At 37.3% G+C, this 22,183-nt stretch overlaps 1 protein-coding gene across 6 annotated transcripts in view; it reads left to right on the top strand.

Moving 5' to 3' along the window:
- Nucleotides 1–22,183, top strand: part of ALMS1 (ALMS1 centrosome and basal body associated protein) — a 197,324-nt gene that overhangs the window by 2,703 nt on the left and 172,438 nt on the right. For 5 of the 6 annotated variants that reach the window (XM_045079016.1, XM_045079011.1, XM_045079013.1 and 2 more), the window contains exon 2: nt 17,737–17,862. The exons of the other annotated variant lie outside the window; for it this stretch is intronic. In XM_045079016.1, coding sequence (XP_044934951.1) covers nt 17,737–17,862 — 126 coding nt within the window. The remainder of the gene's footprint in view (nt 1–17,736; nt 17,863–22,183) is intronic. 6 annotated transcript variants of the gene reach the window in all.

Raw genomic sequence — 22,183 nt, forward strand, 5'->3', positions numbered from 1 at the left:
AAATATTTTGGTTCTATAAACATTTTTTATAACGTTTCTATAAACATTTTATAACATTTCTATAAACATTTTTATTATACTGATAATGGATTAGATAGAGTCTGGGTGTTAGATAACTCCATGAATGGTTGCGTCAAGCATCAAGGTATGGCCACCTTCATGGTGGGAACAGTGGAGGGAGGGGTTGATGGGTTTGGCTGAGATGAGTGTTGAGATTGTAAGATTGGTTTTGGAGATCAGAACAGAAGTCTGAATTGGGAATTCCAAGTTGTAAGTTATCTGCTTATAGACCATAATATATGGGACTCCATCTCAGGGCTGTGGGATCATGACCTCAGCCGAAGGCAGACACTTAACAAACTGAGCCACCCAGGCATCCCTGCCTTTTTTTTTTTTTTTTTTTTTAAGATTTTATTTATTTATTTGAGAGACAGAGGGAGAGCATCCCGGCGGGGTGGAGGGAGGGGCAGAAGGAGAGGGAGAAGTAGACTCCCTGCTGAGCAGAGAGCCAATTGCAGGACCCCATCCTAGACCCTGAGATCATAACCTGAGCCGAAGGCAGATGCTCAACCAACTGAGGGACCCAGGTGCTGCATAATTATCTGACTTTTTTTTTTTTTTAAAGATTTTATTTATTTATTTGACAGAGATAGATCACAAGTAGGCAGAGAGAGAGAGAGGAGGAAGCAGGCTCCCTGCTGAGCTGAGCAGAGAGCCCGATGCGGGACTCGATCCCAGGACCCTGAGATCATGACCTGAGCCGAAGGCAGCGGCTTAACCCACTGAGCCACCCAGGCGCCCCATTATCTGACTTTTTGATTGTAGCCATCCTGGTGGATATGAGGTGGTATCTCATTGTGGTTTTGCTGTGCATTTCTCTGATGGCTTATGATATTGACCATCTTTTCTGGTGCTTATTGGCTGTTTGTATATCTTCTTTGGTGAAACGTCTATTCAGGTCCTTTACTCATCTTTATTTCAGTCATTTGTCTATTTGCTGTTGAGTTATAAGAATTCTTTATAAAGTCTTCATATTTTCCACAGTGTAAAGTAAAAATTTCCACATAAGGTGTCTGATTTGCAATATTTTCTCCCAGTCTGTAGGTTGTCTTTCACATACTTGATAGTGTTCTTTGAAGCACAGAACTTTTTATTTTTTATGAAGTCTGATTTATCTTTTTGTTGTTGTTGTTGCTTATCCTATCTTAGAAACTGTTGCTGAATGAGAAGTCAAAGATTTATCCCTATGTTCTCTCTTACGAGTTTTATAGCTTTTGCTCTTACATTTTAGATCTTTGATTACTTTTGAGTTATTTTTGTACATTGCTACTTTTTTTGTATGTTGTTTGTATGTATGTATGCTACTTTTTTTGTATGTTGCTACTCAGTTGTCTCCACCATTTGTTGAAGAGTCTTTTTTCCAATTGAATGGTCTTAGCACTCTTGTTGAAGGTCAGTCGTCCATTGATGTATGGGTTTATTTCTGGACTCTCAATTCTATTTCATTAACCATCTGTCCAGCTTTATGTCATGGTACACTTTTTTGATTACCATTGCTTTGTGTAGTAAGTTTTGAAATGAGGATGTGTGAGTCCTCCAGCTGTGTTCTTCTTTCTCAAAATTTTTTGGCTATTCTAGTTGCCTTGCTCTTCTTTATGAATCTTAGGATCAGTTTGACAATTTCAACAAAGAAGCCAGCTGATATTTTGATAGGAATTACATTGAATCTATAGATCAGTTTAGGAGAATTGCCATCTTAGCAACACTGGGTTTTCTGATCCATGAACATAGGATATCTTTCCATTTATTAAAATCTTTCCAGACACATTCAGTACTGTTTTGTACTTTATAAGGTATAAATTTGACACTTACTTTCCCTTAAATTATTCTAAGTTTTTTATTCTTTTTGTGCTATTGTAAGTAGAATTTATTTTTTAATTTCATGTTTGGATTGTTCATTGCAAGTGTATAAAAGGACAGTTGGTTTTTGTACATTCATTTTGTCTCCTGCAATTTTGCTGAACTCGTTTATTAATCCTAATAGATTGTTAGTGGAGTTTGTAGAATTTTCTGTATATAAGACCATGTCAAATGTGAATACATATAGTTTGATGATTCTTTTCCAATTTGAGTGCTTTTTATTTTTTTCTTGTCTAATTTCCTTGGATAGAATTTCAAGTATAATGTTGAATAGATTTAGTAAAAATGGATGTACTTCTCTTATTCCTTGACCTTAGGGGGAAAGTATCCAATTTTTTCACTGAAAGTAGGATGTTAGATTGATGAAATTTCTATCTATTCCTAGTTGATGGAGTATTGTTTACCATGAAAAGGTGTTAGATTTTGTCAAAATTTTTTTATTTTTGGTGTATTAATATTAGATTGTTAAGCCAAGCATGCATTCTGGGGATGCATGCTTTACTTCATCATGGTACCTAAATATATGTTATAGGGTACAGGAATATGTACACATACACACACAATTTACCTAGTATTTTTAAAAAGAATTTTTGCATCTGTAGTCCCAAGGTAACAGTCTGTAGTTTTTGTGATGTTTTTGTCTGGCTTAGTATCCAGGTAAGACTGGCTTCATAAAATGAGTTAAAAGTGTCCTTTCTGTTTGTTAAGGATTGGCACTAATAATTTTTGACTGTTAGCTAGATTACACCACATAGGTCTGGGCTTTTCTTTTGGGGAAGTATTTTAATTACTAATTGACTCTCTTTCATTGCTATATGTCTCTTCAGATTTTCTATTTCTTCTTGGATCAGTTTCAGTAATTTGTGTTTTCTAGGTGTTTGTCCATTTCTTCCAAGTTATCTAATTTTGTAATGTGTAGTTTTTCACTGTATCTCCTTATAATTATTTGTATTTCTGTAAGATTGGTAATGAAGTTCCCTCTTTAATTTCTGATTTTAAGTAATGGGAGTACCGTCTTTTTTTCTTGGCGAGTCTGGCTAAAGGATTTTTAATTTGGGGACTATTTCAAAGACCTAACTTTTGGTTTCATTTATTTTTCACTATTCTCTATTTCATTTCATTTCTTTCTTTCTTTCCATCCTTCCTTCCTTCCCTAAGATTTTTATTTATTTATTTAGAGAGAGCATGCACAAGCAGGGGGAACGGCAGGCAGAGGGAGAAGCAGGTTCCCTGCTACAAAAAGAGCCCCATGTGGGATTTGATTCCAGGACCCTGCAGACCATGACCTGAGCCAAAGCCAGATACTTAACTACTGAGCCACCCAAGCTTCCCTATTTCATTTATTTCTATTTAGTTTTATTTTCTTCCTTCTGTTTGCTTTGGGTTTTGGGTTTCTTTTTTAGTTAAAGATGCGTGGGCAGGCTGTTGATTGAGATCTTTGTTCTATTTGTAATGTACACATTTGTAGCTATAAATTTCCCTCTCAGCACTGCTTTAGCTGCAATGCATAATTTTGGTATGTAGTATTTTTGTTCTCATCTCAAAATATTTGAAAATTCTCTTTATGAGTTCTATTTTTTTACCCATTGGTTATTTAAGAGTCTGTTGCTTAATTTCCACCCATTTGTAGATTTATTCAATTTGCTTTTGTTACCAATTTCTGCCTTTATTCCATTTTATTCGAGGAATAAACTTTTCATGTTTTCTTTTCTTTTTTTTTTTTTTAAGATTTTTATTTATTTGACAGAGACAGAGAGAGAGAGAGGGAACACAAGCAGGGGGAGTGGGGGAGGGAGGAGCAGGCTTCCCCCTGAGTAGGGAGCCTGACATGGGACTTGATCCCAGGGCTCTGGGATCACAACCTGAGTTGAAAGCAGACAACCAACTGACTGAGCCACCCAGGTGCCCATGTTTTCAATTATTTAAAAATTTTGAAGCTTGTTTTATGGCCCAACATATGGTCTGTCCTGGAGAATGTTCCATGGGGGCTGGAGAGGAATGTGTATTCTGCAGCTCTGGAGGGAAATGTTCTATTATATTTGTACATCTGTTGTGTTTATGGTGGCATTCACATCTTTTTTTCCCATGTTGGTCTTTGTCAAGGTGGCTATCCTTTTTTTAAAGTAGACTTCTTGGGAGCAGTTGTTCTTTTTTTTTGATAGAAAAACTAAGCAGAAAGTACAGAATTCCCATATATCCCCCCCATTTTCCTGTTATTAACATCTTGCACTAGTCTGTCACATTTGTTACAGTTAGTAAGTCAGTACTGATATATTATTTTTAATTAAAGTCCATAGTTTATGTTAGGGTTCACTCTTGGTATATTCTGTGGGTTTAAAAAAAAATTTTTTTTTTAAAAATTTATTTAACAGACAGAGATCACAAGTAGAGAGGCAGGCAGAAAGAGAGGGGGAAGCAGGCTCCCTGCTCAGCAGAGAGCCGGACAAATGTATAATGCCATGTATCTACTATTACAGGATCATACATGACCATTTCACTGATCTAAAAATCCCCTGTGCTATACCAAGTCACCCTTCTCTCCCTTCCTCTGAAACCCTGGTAACCACTGATATTTTTACTGTCTCCATAGTTTTTGCCTTTTCCAGAAAATCATGTAGTTAGCCTTTTCAGAATGACTTCTTTCACTTAGCAATATGCATTTAAGTTTCTTCCATGTCTTTTTACAGTTTGATAGCTCATTTCTTTTTTTCTCCTTGGCTTTTTTTTATTGTGGCAAAATATACATAAAATTTATCATTTTAACCATTTTTAAGTAGCATTACATGTTTATTGTGTAACCACCACCATCATCCATCTCCAGAACTACTTTATCTTTCCAAACTGAAATTTTAACATTTCTGATTCTGAAGCTTGCTCTGTCCCATCAAACTGTTTGTCTTTTAGTATGCCTTTTAACTTTTTGTTCAAAGTCAGATATTTATTAAATGAATGTGATATGAAAGGAACTGAAGTAAATAGGCCTTTAGTGTGAAGTTTTGTATTTATCTGGCTAGAGGTAAGATTGTATTTACTATTTGCTGTAGCTTTATGCCAGGGGCTAAAATTTCCTCTGGTGACCTTGTTTTTGTCTTCCGGTTTCTCTAAGGATTTATTCTTAAATAAGGTCTGAGATGTACTTTTAGTTATATTCCCCTATGATTATCAGGAGCCCTATTGATGCAGGATGGTGTGTGTGTTGGGGGGGGGGGGAGGTGGTGGTGGGGTGGGAGAGCAGGGGGAGTGTTCTTTAGTGCTATTATTAGGTGTTAGTCTTTCCCCTGGGTTGTGATTTTCTCTGGGGTTTTCATTGTCTTCTCTTAAGTGAGACAGAAAGGCTAAAAGGGGGCTGGAGTTGGGATATTTCTTTATGCTCATGTTGAAGGCCAGAGCAAGCTAGAGTTGGTTATTTACCTTCCTCTAGGTCTCTTAGTCTCTGGTAAAGCCCAAGTGGGTTAAGCTCTGGTAAAATAGTTTCTTTTGAGGGCAGGTTTTACTAGGAACAGAATGCTCAGGTATATTTCAAAATGGCTACTTTTCCCCTCCCCCTGCCAGAAGCGGAAGATTTTTCTCTCATCTGTAGGAATGTGGTGCAGATCCTGCACGTAAAACTCATAGGTGTGGTGGCCCCTTTAAGACTGATATTCCTTTTTTTTTTTTTATCTCAGGGTTGTTTACCCTGAGCTTCTAGCAAGTTGTCAATTGCAGTTTAGGTTTTCCTGCTGCAGTACTAGTTGCCATCATGGCATCTGCTCCTTGGATTTTGCTCCAGTAAACAGTAATTCTCTGTATCTGCTTGTCTGTTTCCCCAGTCTTTGGGACTGTGGTTGCCTTTTATTTTATTTCTCTAATGGATGTAAGAAGAGTTGTTGATTTTCAATTTGTTCAGCCTTATTGTTGTTGTCCTTGTTGTAGTTATGGGAGTGATAACTTCCTAACTTGTTGCATGCTGGACCAGGACTCTTGTTTTTGTTATTTTTGTAACAGACACCCAGAAAGATTTGAGCAGATTCCCAGAAAATTTGAGCAGAAAAACTGAGCAGGCTCCAAGCATACCTTGGAGATATTGCAGATTTGGTTCTAGACCATTACAAAAAAGTGAATATTGTAATAAAGCAAGTGAAAAGAATTTTTTGTTTGCTAAGTGCACATAAAAGTTATGTTTACATTATAATGTAGTCTGTTATGTGTGCAATAGCATTATGTGTAAACCAACAATGTGTATACCTTAATTAAATACCTTATTGCAAAAAAATGCTGACCATCATCTGAACTTCTAGAAAGTTGTAATCTTTGTGGTAGAGAGTCTTGCCATGATGTTGGTAACTGCTGACTGATCAGGGGTGGTAGCTGCTGAAGGCTGGTATGGGTGTGGCCATTTCTTAAAATAAGACAGTGAAGTTTGTGACATTGATTGCTGGTTTCATGAATGATTTTTCTGTCGCATGTGATGCTATTTGAAGCATTTTACCCACAGTAGATTTTTTTTTAAAAGACTTATTTATTTATTTTGGGAGAGGGGGAAAGAGAGAAGAGGAGGGGAGGGGCAGAAGGAAAGTGGGAGAGGGAACCTCAAGTAGATTGCCTGATGAGTGCAGAGCCCAATGTGGAGTTCGATCTCATGACCGTTAGAGCCTAAATCAAGAGTTGAGTGTTTAACCAACTGAACCACTAGAAGTTCTTCATAAAACCGAAGTCCGTCCTCTCAAACCCTGCCACTGCCTCTCAAACCCTTGCCATTACAAGGTTAAGTAATACTTTTAAGTCCTTTGTTGTCATTCCAACAGTCTTCACAGCATCTTCACACAGAGTAGATTCCATCTCAAGAATTTTCTTTTCCTGTGCATAAGAATCAACTCCTTATCCATTATAGTTTTATCATGAGATTGTAGCAATTTGGTCATATCTTAAGGCTCTACTTCTAATTCTGGTTCTTTCGCTATTTACATCACATCTGCAGTTACTTCTTCCACTGGTCTTAAACTGTCACAGTCATGCATGAGGGTTGGAATCAGCTTCTTTTTTTTTTTTTTTTTTAAAGATTTTATTTATTTATCAGAGAGAGAGAGGGGGAGAGAGCGAGCACAGGCAGACAGAATGGCAGGCAAAGGCAGAGGGAGAAGCAGGCTCCCTGCTGAGCAAGGAGCCCTATGTGGGACTCGATCCCAGGACACTGGGATCATGACCTGAGCAGAAGGCAGCTGCTTAACCAACTGAGCCACCCAGTCGTCCCTGGAATCAGCTTCTTTCGGACTCCTGTTAAAGTTGATAATTTGACCTCTTTCCATGAATTATGAATGTTCTTAATATCATCTAGAAAGATAACTCCTTTCTAGAAGGTTTTCAATTTAGTTTTCTCAGATCCATCAGAGGAATCTCTGTCTATGACATTCTTTAATAAGACTTGAAGGTCCAAATGATTCCTTGATCCACGGGCTGCAGAATGCATGTTGTAGGCATGAAAACAGTGTTAGTCTTACTGTAGATCTTCATTAAGGGTCTTGGGTGAGCACGTGCAATGTCAGTGAGTGGTAATGTTTTATTTTTTGCTGAGCAGTAGGTGTCAACAGTGGGCTTCAAATATTTATTAAACCATGTTGTAAACAGATGTACTATCATCCAGGCTTTGTATTTCCACTTAAAGAGTCCAGGCAGAGTAGATTTAGCGTAATTCTTGAAGGCTCTAGGATTTTCAAAATGATGAATGAGCATCAGTTTCAACTTGAAGTCGACAGCTGCATTAGTCCCTAATGAGAGTCAGCCAGCCTGTCCTTTAAAGCTTTGAAGCCAGGTGTTGACTTCTTTCTAGCCATGAGAGTCCTAGACAGCATCTTTTTCCAACATAAAGCTGTTTTGTCTACATTGAAAATCTGCTGTTTAGTGTGGCTACCTTCATTAATTATCTTAGCTAGGTTTTCTGGATAATTTGCTGCACCTTCTGCATTAGAACTTGCTGCTTCATTTTACACTTTTGTTATGGAGATGGCTTTTTCCCTTTAATCTCATGAGCCATCCTCTGCTAGTCTCACTTTTCTGCAGCATCCTCACAACTCTCAGCCTTCATACAATTGAAGGGTTAAGTAAGGCCTTGTGCTGGATTAGGCTTTGGTTTAAGGAAATGCTAGATTGTATGCTAAGAGTATGTTTAGTTTTGTAAGACACTGTCAAACTGTCTTCCAAAGTGACTGTACCATTTTGCATTCCCATCATCATTCAGTAATGAATGAGAGTTCCTGTTACTCTGTACTCTGAGCAGCATTTGGTGTTGCCAGCGTTTAGGATTTTGACCATTCTAGTAGGTGTGTAGTGATGATCTCATTGTTTTAATTTGCAATTCCCTAATGATAATATGATGTGGAGCATCTTCTCATGTTCTTGTTTTCCAGATGTATATCTCTTGTTCACATCTATCAACCATTTTCTAATTGGGTTGTTTGTTTTTGTATCATTGAATTTTAAGGGTTATGTATTTTGGTTTATAGTTCTTTATCAGATATGTCTTTTACCAATATTGTTTCCCAGTCTATGGCTTCTCTTTTCATTCTTTTGACATTGTCTTTCACAGAACAAAAGTTTTTAATTGTAATGAGTCTGATTTCTTTCAAGGATTGTGGTTTGGTGTTGTACCTAAAAATTCATCATCGTATCCAAAGTCATCTAGGTTTTCTTCTATATTATCATCTACGAGTTTTACAGTTTTTATAATTTCCCAGTTTGCATTTACATCTATGATTGATTTTTAGTTAAATTTTCTGAAGCATGTCAAAGTAGTGTCTAGATTCTTTTTTTTGCTTGCGGATGTCTAGTTGTTTCAGCACCATTTGTTAAAAAGACTCTCTTTGCTCCATTACATTGCCTTTTGTTCCTGTGTCAAAGATGAGTTGATTATATTTATCTGGGTCTATTTATGGGCTTTGTTATGTTACCGTGATCTATTTTTGTTTTCTTTTGCCAATACTACCCCGTCTTAATTGCTGTAGCTTTATATTGAGTCATGAAGTCAGATAGTATCAGGTCTCCCACTTTGTCTTTAATTTTGTGAGAGCTGTTCTGGGTCTTCCTTATGAACTCTAAAATTACTTTGTCAATACCCGCAACATAATTTGCTTAGAATTTTGATTGTGATTGGAATTGTGTTGAGTCTATACATCATGTTGGGAGGAATTGACATATTGACAGTATTGAGTCTTCCAAACCGTGGACGTGGTAATTAGTTCCTCTTTGATTTTTTTCATCAGTCTTAACAGTTTGCCTCATATAGATTTTGCACATATTTGGTTACATTTATACCCGAGTATTTTAATTTGGGGGTGCTAATGTCAATGGTATTGTTTTTTAAATTTCAGATTCCAGTTGTTAATTGCTGGCATATAGGAAAGTAATTGACTTGCTCTGTGTTTGTTTGTTTTTTTTTAGATTTTATTTATTTATTTGAGAGAGAGACAGTGAGAAAGAGCATGAGTGAGGAGAAGGTCAGAGGTAGAAGCAGACTCCCCATGGAGCTGGGAGCCTGATGTGGGACTCGATCCTGGAACTCTGGGATCATAACCTGAGCCGAAGGCAGTCGTCCAACCAACTGAGCCACCCAGGCGTCCCTTGCTCTGTTTTTATAATGTCCAAAAATCATTCATAGAATATCTGTTTCTTTGAAAATGGAGTATTGAAGTCTAAGTATTGTTGAATTGTCCATTTCTCCCTCCATTTCTTCCAGTTTCTCCTCTCAGTTTTTACTGGGGGCTCTGATGTTAGTAGCATATGGATTTTTAATTGTTAATGCATTCTTGGTGGGTTGACTGTGTTATCACTGTGAAATGTTCCTGTTTATCTTGAGTAGTTTATTTTAATATGTTTTTAAAAAATATTTTAAAATTTTAATTCCAGTATAATTAACATACAGTATTCATTTCAGGTGTACAATGTAATATTCATATATACAATATAATACGATGAACATCGTTTCAGGTATACAATCTTATGATTCAACAGCTATAACTCAGTGCTCATCATGATTAGTATGCTCCTAATCCCCTTCCCCTGTTTCATACACTGTTTGTGTAAGGTGTAAGACAGTGGTTGAGTTTCATTCTTTTGCATGTGTTAGGGTCCGTAATCAAAGGAGCAAGACTGATATAAAGCAAAAGTCAAGCAAAGATTTATTTCGAGCCAAGCATCGAGAATCAAACTGACCGGTCAGGACTGATCAGGGCCGTCTCTTACAAAGAGGTGACGATCCTTCCCAGCCTCACAGACTAACTTTTATAGAGGTGGTTGAGTCTAGCTTATACACAGGTGGCCAGTGAGATTGCAATACACAGGGAATACTGCACAGTCATGCTAGGTCGGCAATACGGGTGGCCAGTTGAATTTCAACTTACCATAGTAAATATATGTGTGCCCTACTGATTGGATGTCTCCACCTGGCCTGGCCCACCCTTGTATCTGGGCTTTGCAAGTAAGTTCCTCTGGGCGGGGCAGGGTCAATCTAAGTTTACAACCAAATGGCTCCCTCTGGCTAACTAGGCCCTTACAGCTGTCCAGTTTTCCCAGCCCCATCTGTTGAAGAGACTGTCTTTTTCCCATTGCATATTCTTGCTTCCTTTGTCAAACATTAACTGATCATATAATCAGTTTGTATTTATTATTAATATTATATTATTTCTGGGCTCTCTATTTTGTTCCATTGATCTGTGTATTGTTTTTGTTTTGTTTTGTTTTGTTTTTGGTGCCAGTACCATACTGTTTTGATTATTGTAGCTTTGCAGTATATCTTGAAATCTGGGTTTGTGATACCTTCAGTTTTGTTTTTCTTTTTCAAGATTACTTTGGCTATTTAGGGTCTTTTGTGGTTCCATACAAATTTTAGGATTATTTGTTCTATTTCTATGAGAAGTATTAGTTGTATTTTGATAGGGATTGCGTTAAATCTGTAGATTGCTTTGGGTAGTATGGACATTTTAACAATACTGGTTCTTCTAATCCATGAGCATAGAATATCTTTCATTTGTGTTGTCTTTAATTTCTTCTATTGGTGTTTTATAGTTTTCAGAGTACCAAGTCTTTTACCTCCTTGGTTAAATTTATTCTTAGGCATTTTATTATGTTTTGCTATGTTTCATCTTGATAATTACTATAGCTCCTCTACCTCTTTTTTGATTGTTTGCAAGTAAATCTTTTTAATCTGTCCTTTAATTTTCAACCTGTTTGTCTTTTTGGGCCTAAAGTGTGTCTCCTATAGACAGCATACAGTTGAATCTTCTTTTTCATGCAGTCTAACACAACATATGCCTCTGATTGGATTATTTAGTTCACTCACATGTTTGGATTTATTTCTGTTTAACTTTTAAATATGTCTCCTGTCTGTTTTGATCCTTTAGTCCTCCTTATATTGCCACCTTTTGTATTAAGTAGATAATTTTCTCTTATTCTGATTTTTAAAATTATTATTCTTGAGTTATTTTTAGGGCTTACTTTCATATTAACTTATCAGAATCTGCTTCAGATTCATTAGGACTTAGTTCCAGTGACATTTAGAAACTGTATCCCCAGATATGTCCATTCTCTATCCCCTTTTTAATGCTATTACTGTGAGGCATAGGTCTGTATGTGTTACATACACAGCAATATATTGTTATATTTAGAACTTCATAAATCTTAGTTTTTTTTGAAGATTCTGGCAGGAGGGAGAATAACAACTATATATTTGTAGAGATTGATATACTAACTTCCTTATTTTCCCTTTTTCGTGCTCATTTCTTCCCTTCTTTTGAGTTCTTATTATGTGGTGTTATTTCCTTACTCCATTGCGACTCTATTCCTGTTATCTCCTTTGTGGTATCATTATCAAATATATTTCTGTGTTATAGCCCAGCAATATGGTTAGATACATTTTGTTTCATACAGTAGCTTTTTATTTTATTTTTTAAAAGATTTTATTTATTTGTTTGAGACTGAGAGAGCACAAGTAGGGAGGAGAGGATTGGAAGGATTGGAAGGAGAGGGAGAAGTAGATTCCCTGCTGAGCAGGGAACATGACATTGAGATCATGACCTGAGCCGAAGGCAGATGCCCAACTGATTGAGCCTCTCAGGTACCCCTACAGTTCCTTTTTAAATCAGTGAAAGGAAGAAGGGAGAATAAATACACAATTATACTCTCTTTCGCAGTTGCCTACAAAATTGCTTTGATTGCCTTTTGTTGTGTTCCATAAATTTGAATTACTTGCTGGTTGTCACTTGCTTTCAACCAGAAGAACTTCCCTTAATATTTCCTGTAAAACCAGATTGTGATCAACAGATCTTCTGATCTTCTGTTTGGTTTATCTCGGGCTTAAATTTTTTCTTTTTTTTTTTTTTCCCTTTTATTTTTATTTTTAAATTAACATATAATGGATTATTGGTTTCAGAGGTACAGATCTGTGATTCATCAGTCTTATATAATACCCAGTGCTCATTATATCATGTGCCCTCCTTAATGTCCATCACCCTGTTACCCCATCCCTCCATCCCTAACCCCTTCCAACAACTCTCAGTTTGATTCCCATGATTAAGAGTCTCATACAGTTTGTCTCCAACTCTGGTTTCGTCTTGTTTTATTTTTTCCTCTCTTCCCCTATGATCCTCTGTTTTGTTTCTTAAATTCCATATAGGAGTGAGATCATATGATAATTGTCCTTCTGTTACTGATTTATTTTGCTTAGCACAATATTCTCTAGTTCCATACACGTTGCAAATGGCAAGATTTCATTTTTTTTTGATGGCTGAGTAATATTCCATTTGTGTGTGTGTGTGTGTGTGTGTGTGTGTGTGTGTGTATGTATACCACATCTTCTTTATTCATTCATCTGTCGATGGACATCTGGGCTCTTTCCATAGTTTGGTTATTGTAGTTTGGTATAGTAGTGCATTTGCTGGGCTGTAGGGGAGCTCTGTTTTCAACTTTTTGAGGAACCTGTTTACTGTTTTCCAGAGTGGCTGGACCAGCTTGCATTCCCACACAAATTCTTTTAGTCCTGGAAGCTTTTTTTTTTTTTTTTTTTTTTTTTTTTTTTTTTTTTTTTTTAAGATTTTATTTATTTGGCAGAGTTCGAAAGTAGGCAGAGAGGCAGGCAGAGAGAGAGGGGGGAAAGCAGGCTCCCTGCTGAGTAGAGAGCCTGATGGGGGCTTGATCCCAGGACCCTGGGATAATGATCTGAGCCGAAGATAGAGACTGTAACCCACTGAGTCACCCAAGCGCCCCTAGTCCTGGAAGCTTTTTATCTCTTCTTCTGTTTTGAATGACTTCTAGCTGGATAAAGTACTCTTGGCTGTATATTTTTCTCATTTAGCACCCTGAATATATCATGCCAGTCCTTTCTGGTCTGGCAAGTCTCTGTGGATAGGTCTGCTGCCAGTCTAATGTTTCTACCCTTGTAGGTTATGGACTGATTGTCCCAAGCTGCTTTCAGGATTTTCTCTTTGTCTCTGAGATTTGCATGTTTCACTATTCAACTGTCAAGTTGTTGAACTATTTTTATTGATTTTGAGGGGGTTCTCTGTGCCTCCTGGACTTGAATGCCTGTTTTCTTCCCCCGGTTAGGGGCCCCCCTTTCCTTTTCTGGGATCCCAATTATTTCACTATTGTTTTGCTTTATGGTATCATTTATCTCTTGAATTCTACCTTCATGATCCAGTAGTTTATCTCTCTTTCTTCTCTGTCATTTCGTCTTCTATATCACTAATTCTTTCTTTGCCTCATTTATCCTAGAGTCTTCAATTTTTATTGCCTCTCATTAGTAACCTTTTTTATTTTGACTTGATTAGATTTTAGTTCTTTTGTCTCTCCAGAAAGGGATTCTTTTAGTATGTTTATAATTGTTATTCTGAACTCTAGTTCTGACTTCTTACTTACCTCTGTACGGATTAGATCCCTGGCAATAAGTACTGCCTCTTGTTCTCTTTTTTGAGGTGAGTTTTTCTGTCTTGTCATTCTGTCTCGTAGAAAGTGTATGCTTTTCGATTTGTAGGATATTATTCTTTTTTTACATCTCTGGTTGAGTTTGTAGGTGTTCAGAATGATATGATAGCTATCTAGATGAATTCCTAGGACTAGAAGAAACTAAGGTCTCCTACTCCTCTGCTATCTTGGACTATCTTCTGCTTTTTTTTTTCTTTTTCTTTTTAATGTATGCCTTTACAGTGGTAAATTTCCCTTTAGCACTGCTTTTGCTGAATCCCTTAAGTTTTGGTATTTTGTGTCTTCATATTTATTTGTGTCAAAGTTGTTTTTGTTTTTGTTTTTCCCTTGTGACTTCTTATTTGATTTATTGTTTATTTTTTTTTTAAGCATATTGTGTTTAATTTCCATACGTTTGTGGAAATTTCCAGTTTTTTCTGTGCCATTGATTTCTAGTTTCATTTCATTGTGATTGGAAAAGACATTGTATTTCAGGCTTCTTTAGTTTGTTAAGACTTTTGTGGCCTAAAATGTTCTATCCTAAAGAATGTTCCATATGTACTTGAAAAAAATGTATATTCTGGCAGCGGGGGTGGGGGTGGGGGCTGGGTGGCTCAGTCTTTAAGTGTTTGCCTTCCACTCTGGTCACGATTCCAGAGTCCTGGGATTGAGCCCCACATCAGGTTCCCTGCTTAGCAGGAAGCCTGCTTCTCCCTCTCCCACTCCTTGTGTTCCCTCTCTTGCTGTCTCTCTCTGTGTCAAATAAATAAAATCTTTTAAAAAAAAGCATATTCTGCTGTTTTTAGGTGGAGTTTTCTGTATATGTGTTAGGTCTAGTTGGTCTATAGTGTTGTTCACTTTATTTACATATTGTTCTTCCATATGGTGGTTTTATCCATTATTGAAAGTGAGGTATTGAAGTCTTTTAATATACTGTGTTGCTTATATTTCTCCTTCAAGTTTTTAAAAATTTGCCTTATTGGTTTGGGAGCTTTAAGATTGGGTCCACAAATATTTGTAATTGTTGTATCTTCTTGGTGATTTGACCCTTTTATGGTTTTATAGCGTCCTTTGTCTCGTAACAGTTTTTTTTTTTTTAATTTTATTTATTTATTTATTTGACAGTCAGAAATCACAAGTAGGCAGAGGCAGGCAGAGAGAGAGGGAGAAGCAGGCTCCCCGCTGAGCAGGGAGCCCGATGCGGGGCTCAATCCCAGGACCCCGGGATCATGACCCGAGCCGAAGGCAGAGGCTTAAACCACTGAGCCACCCAGGCACCCCTCGTAACAGTTTTTTATTTAAAATCTGTTTCATTTGAATTTGGTATAGCTACTCTTTTGCTCTTTTGGTTACTATTTGCATGGAATATCCTTTTCCATCCTTTCACTTTCAGCGTATATGTGTCCTTAGATCTCATAGGCAGCATATATTTGGAAGACTACTAACCTTTAATATTAAAAAACTATTCAGGGAAGGACTCTTTCAAGCTGTTAATTTATGCCCAAAAAACCCACATTTAATCTCAGATGAAGAGTTGATGACACCTGCTTAGCTTTGAAGCATTCATCTTAAGAATCCTTCAAATATTTGGGCTATAGTCAGAGGCAGTAGTGGGAAAGTTGATCAATCATATGGGAATGTATTAATTAGTTTTCTTGATGATGTCTAAACAGGTGATAAAAATAGGAAGTTCTGGGGCACCTGGGTGGCTCAGTGGGTTAAGCCGCTGCCTTCGGCTCAGGTCATGATCTCGGGGTCCTGGGATCGAGCCCCGCATCGGGCTCTCTGCTCGGCAGGGAGTCTGCTTCTCCCTCTCTCTCTGTCTGCCTTTCTGCCTATTTGTGATCTCTCTCTGTCAAATAAATAAATAAAATCTTTAAAAAAAAAATAGGAAGTTCTGGGGAATGGATTTTTTTTTTTTAATATTTTTTATTTATTTGACAGATCACAAGTAGGCAGAGAGGCAGGCAGAGAGAGATGGGGAAGCAGGCTCCCTGCTGAGCAGAGAGCACAATGCTCTATCCCAGGACCCTGGGATCATGACCTGAGTGGAAGGCAGAGGCCTTAACCCACCGAGGCACCCAGGCGCCCCGGGAATGGATTTTCTAATAAGAACTTTTAGCATTTAATTTTTAGGTTTTCTTTAAACTGATAAAGGGGGAATGGTTGTTTTCTCATACATTAGGTTAGTTCTCAAAGTGCTAGTTTCTTAATATTGTATCATTACTAATATCCTAAAGAATTGAACTCTCTTTTTATAAGCTGTTGTGAAGCAACTCTTTTCAAAGGCAAGACCCCATGGTCTACAGCAAGCATTATTTGGCTGTAGTGACTAGCCATTTTAAACATTTATGTTGGGATTCTTTCCTGGAGGGCTCAAAGAAGACTGTGCTAGAACTTTGGTTGTATTGTTACATATTTAGGTATTTCAAATGTCCAGAATGCATTTGCAAAACAGTTTTCTTTATTTTTTATTCTTTGTCCCTTAAACATTGCCATTGAAGCAAGATGGGTGTGATCCATGGTACTCTACCTTTAGAGAAAAACCTCTTGGAAGAATTGATATCTTAGAAATCTCTTTAGTTATTGAATAGATTTTAAACAAGCTGGCCTTTCTGTAACCAAAAATACATTGTTATAAGTTCTCTCTGTAAAAGTGTTCTTTGAGTGTAGTAACAATGTTTTAAGTCTGGAAAAAATCTGATGACCTTGGATTTCCTTCAGAGGCTCTTTCACATTTGTGGTTCTTAATAATTTTTAGTATTCATCTTTTCTTGGCTTATAACTGCCTATTTTACTTTTATAACTTCTTCCCTTTTCATGGACATTGTGTGTTTATATCTTTGAGGATCTGAGATACTCATTTTAAAGTGTTTTGAAAGTATAGTTTGTAATTGCATTTTTATTAGCAGGAGTGTTTTTTTTGTTGTTGTTGTTTTCTCTTTTGGTGTACCCTTCACTACCTGGTGTTTTTGTGATTGTCTTTACTTTGCCTCTTGTGGCTGCTTTTTAAAGAAGAGGTCTTATATTGAAGCTTCGGGTTTTTATTTTCCAGGGATATTGGAGAAAATCTCAGGAATCAGTCTCTGAACCAGTGGGTGACTTGACCTAGCTCATTTTTGTTTGATTGCCTTGGATCTCTTCCATTTGCATTGCTTCAGCCTTGAGCTGTAGTCACAGCTTTTACTGCTTCCTTTCACAGTTGAGGGACCCCTGCTCTAACCCCTGATCTCACAAAATAGCCTGATGTTTGTTCCCACGGTCTCCACCATGAGTTGATTTTAGTCCCTATTGTTAGGGTTCATTTCTTAGATGTCTCAAATAGTAAGATTTTAAAGTTAGTAACTTGCTTGTTTCTGCTTGCTTCTTTTACTTCTAGGGGTAAAGGAGGTTAAAGAACTGCCCTGGTTTATTGGAAAGTACGTTGAGTTCTAACTGGATAACCTTAAGACTGTTTTAAAATTTTTATCTTTTTAAGGATTTGTTTATTTATTTTGGAGAGAGAGAGAAAGAGAGCGTGTGTGAGCATGCATGCGTGAGGGCAGCGGGGAGGGGCAAAGAGAGAGAGGGAGAGAATTGCAAGTAGACTTTGTGCTCAGCATAGAGCCTGACACTGGACTCCGAGGTCATGACCTGAAGTGAAATGAAGAGTCGGTAACCAACTGAGTCACCCAGGTGCTCCTGTTCTTTATTTTTAAGTTAAGGTAGTAATTTGGACAATGGTTGTGGAGTTGAAGTGTTTTATATATATATATATATATATACACACACACACACATTTGAAAATGCTTTAGAAGCTGAGAAGTACAAGCTAAAGTTTAGATTTTATTATTATCTAATAACAATGATTGTGTCACTACTCTATTTAAATCTGCTTTTGATTTTCAGGTTGTTCCATTGACCTGTCATATATGGCAACAGCCACTATATCAAGGCAATAGTAGGACACAGATTCCTAATACTACTGTGGTCTCTGTGGAAAAAACAGTTCGGTGGAGGCCTAAGGCTGATCAGGTGTGTCTTGTGTAACTAGCAAACTAGTTTTCTCTTCATAAGCAGCATGAGAAATTCTGATTTAGCTGTTAAGAATAGTAAGAGGGGATTTAGAGAGGAGAAGGGAGTTGGGGGAAATTGGAAGGGGAGGTGAACCATGAGAGTCTATGGACTCTGAAAAACAATCTGAGGGTTTTGAAGGGGTGGCGGGTGGGAGGTCGGGGTACCAGGTGGTAGTTATTATAGAGGGCACGGATTGCATGGAGCACTGGGTATGGTGCAAAAATAATGAATACTGTTATGCTGAAAATAAATAAAAAATAAATTAAAAAAAGAATAGTAAGAGGTGAATTACTTTAATATTCATTTTTCTAATAGATCTTTAACAATTTTAATTATGTAGACTAGCTAATTCAGTTTCTTTTTTATCTCAGGACTCCTTTACATTTTTTGTAAGTATTTTAAGCATCTTTTGTTCATAAGGATTATCTATATTGATATTTAGCTTACTAGAAATTAAAACATTTAAAAATATTTTAAAAATAATAAACCCATTATATATTAGCATAAATAATATATTTTAAAAATGAGAAATAACTTTTTATTTTTTTAAGATTATTTACTTATTTAAATAAATTTTATTTATTTATCTCCGCTGAGCAGAGAGCCCGATGCGGGGCTCAATCCCTGGACTGTGAGGTCATGACGTGAGCCAAAGGCAGAGGCTTAACCCACTGAGGCACCCATGTGCCCTGAAAAATAACTATTTTCCAAGACAAAAAAATTAGTTGAAAGAGTGACATTGTTTTACATTTTTGTGTATCTCTTTAATGACAGGTGTAATGAAAGATGATGTATTAGACAGGATTCTCTAGAAAAACAAAACTGGTAGGAGACATACATACATACATGTATATACACACACACATAAAATAAGGAATTTGCTCTTGTGATGGCTGAGAATTCTAAGATCTGCAACCTGGAGACTGAGGAGAGGTGATAGTATAGTTGTAATCTGAATCCAAAGGCCTGAGAACCAGGAGAACTGATGGTGTAAGTTCTATTCTGAACCCGAATCTAAAGGCAGGAGAAGACCAGCCTTAAGACCATCAGGCAGAGAGAGTGAATTCTGTTTTGCTCAGCCTTTTGTTCCATTCAGGCCTTTAATGGATTGGATGAAGCTTGCCCACAGTAGAAAGAGTAATCTGCTTTACTCAGTCTGTGGACAAATTTAGACATAGAGACATACAGAATAATGTTTAACCAAATATCTGGTCATCTGGTGGTTTAGCCAAGTTGACACATAAAATTAACCATCACAGGGGTACCTGGGTGGCTCAGTGGGTTAAAGCCTCTGCCTTCGGCTCAGGTCATGATCCCAGGGTTCTGGGATCGAGTCCCGCATCGGGCTCTCTGCTCAGCAGGGAGCCTGCTTACCCCCCTCTCTCTGCCTGCCTTTCTGCCTACTTGTGATCTCTGTCTGTCAAATGAGTAAATAAAATCTTAAAAAAAAAATTAACTGTCACAGTTGGAGTCTTATATCTGTTTGTGCATTTAGTCTGCTGGGATATATTGAAGTATGTGAAAAAAAATCTGGCCTTGTGTAGATGGAGCTGCACGAAGATTTCCTGAGAGAATGTCTGTGATGGCCAGCGATCTTTGGACCATACTTTGAGTACTAATCTAGAGTATAGTCTTGAATTTAGAAGAGATGGAAAACTAGGGAGCAGATAGGAAAGAAGCTTACATATGTTTGCTGGAGGGAAAAAAAATGCAACCTTATTCGTAATGGTTAAATATTTAAGGTTGATTATCTAATAATTTGGTTATCAGATTTTTTCTGGTACCTTTTGTTTCCCCTAAATTGCAGTGATGATCCATTTGATGCAAGATATGGAGGAAGGAGATTTGCTATCATCAGGGGAAAAAAGAGGGTTAAAAGAAATCTTGACTGGAAAGTGCATAGGATTCTGGGACCTTTAAATGGAAGGGGAATTGCGTGCCCCAGAATTTGTTGAAGTCCTAATCCCCAGTATTTTAGAAGGTTTCCTTGTTTGAAAATAGGGTGATTGCAAATATAACTTAGAGCATACTGAAGTATGGTAGGCCCTTAATCCAATATAACTGATATCCTTTTAAGAGAGGAGAACGGCATGTGTAAGAGACACACACAGAAAGAAGTCAGCCTTGTGAAGGCAGAGGCAGAAAATGGAGATACACTGTCCCAGGCCAAAGAATGCCTGGGGCTATCTGAGGGAAGAAGTAAAGAAGGAGCCTGCCTGGAGGCTTTGGGTGGAGCATGGCCCTGCCAGCACTGATTCCAGACTTCTAGCCTCCACAACTCTAGCCTGTGAGAAAATAAATTTCTGTTGTTTTGAACCCCCCAATTTGTGTAACTTTGTTATGGCAGTCCTAGGAAATGAATATAGGGATATATCCCCAAATAGTTTCATATTCTCTGAGGACATATTTATGTAGAGTGTGGTCCAAAAATAGATGTCTTCCCCTTTTGTCCCTGTCTTATGATACTATATACCATGGATAGATCCTGTAGCTCTTTATTTCTGCCTTTTTATGCCTGGGTTCCTCAGCCTAGCAGGAGCATTATGCCATTTTTTAATTCCCTTTCCTCTTTTCTCCTTCTTGTTATTCTGTTTGTTCATCTTTGTTGCTGTTATCTGAGTTACCTCTCTTTATTCATTGGAAACTATAGCTTTTGCTGCCCTGTTCTCAGTTTCTTTCACTTCAGCTTACATTACCCATGTAGTGCCTAAAGCTCCTGGATCTTTGATCTAACCTTCACAGATCTTTTCCTCTACTTCTCCTCCTACACTTCTGCCCCTACTACGTTATTATCTGATGATCACAGTCTAGACCATGTCACCTCCAGCAACTGAGTACAAATATCTCATGCTCTCTTTCCCTCCAGCTGCTATTTGGTTTAATATTCTGCTCCTTGTTAAATGAAATTTTCAGGAATTTTCTGTTTCCTGCTACGTTAACCTTATTGATGTATAATTTAAATACAGCAATCCTCTTCTAGGTATACAGTTTGATGAGCTTTGGCACATATTTACAGTCATAACCACTACCACATTTGAGATATACAAGATTGTCATGGCCCTGGAAAGGTTCCCTTGTGCCTCGATATATAACTAGTCATGTCCCCATCCTTAGTCCCTGGCAACCACTGATCTGATTTCTGTCCCTATAGTTTTGCCCTTTCAGAATTGAAGTGTATAGGTTTTTGAGACTGGCTTCTTTCACTTAGCACATGCTTTTGAGATTTATCCATATTGTATGAATTAATAGTTTGTTCTTTTTAATTTTTTATTGCTGAGTAGTATTCCATACAGGTGAAGGTTTTTGGCAGACAAATGGTTTCATTCTCTTGGTAAATACTTAACAATGGGATTGCTGTCTGATAAAATAATTATATGTTTAATGTTATGAGAACATACTAAACTGTTTTCCAAAGTGGCTGTACCGATTTGCCTTCTCCCATAATATATGAGAGTTCTAGTTGATTTGTATCCTTGCCAGCTCTTGGTATTGCCAGTAGTTGTGTTTTAAAAATTTTAACCATTTTATACATAGGTGTATTATGGTGTCTCATTGTGGCTTTAGTATGCATTTTGCTAATGACTAATGATACTGTACATCTTTTTGTGTGCTGATTTGCCACCTATGTTTCTTCTTTGATGTAGGGTCTTTTAAAATCTCTCCCCCATTTTTAATGGTTTATTTATTCCATTTGTTGAGTTTGGAAGTTCTTTATAAATTCTGGATGCAAGTCCTATATCAAATGTGTATTTTGTAAGTTTTTCTTTGAATTCTATGTATCAGGATGCCTGGGTGGCTCAGTTGGTTAAGCCTCTGTCTGCCTTAAGCTCAGGTCATGATCCCAGGGTGCAGAGATTGAACCCTGAATTGGGCTCCCTGCTCAGTGGGTTGTCTGCTTCTCCCTCTACCACTCCCCCTGCTGTGCTCTGTCTCTGACAAATAAATAAATAAATAAATAAAATAAGTAAAATCTTTCTTAAAAAACCCACATAAAAAATGAATTCTGTGCCTCTTTTGAAGAGCAGAAGCTTTGATTTTGATGAAGTTGTTATATAGATTTGGGGTTTTTTTAGTGGTTTGTATTGTTGTGTTCTGAGAAATTTTTTCCTAATCTTGTGTCACAAAGATTTTGTTCTATATATTTTCTAGAACAAGGTTTCTTAACCTTGGCCTTTTTGACATTTTGGGCTAGATAGTTCCTTATTGGGTGGAGCTGTCCTGTGTGTTATAGTGTTTAGCAGCATTCTTGACCTTTCCCCACTAGATATCAGGAGTATTC

This window comes from Mustela putorius, unplaced genomic scaffold, assembly GCF_011764305.1.
Source record: "Mustela putorius furo isolate JIRA1106 unplaced genomic scaffold, ASM1176430v1.1 tig00000281_pilon_pilon_pilon, whole genome shotgun sequence".
NCBI lineage: Eukaryota > Metazoa > Chordata > Mammalia > Carnivora > Mustelidae > Mustela > Mustela putorius.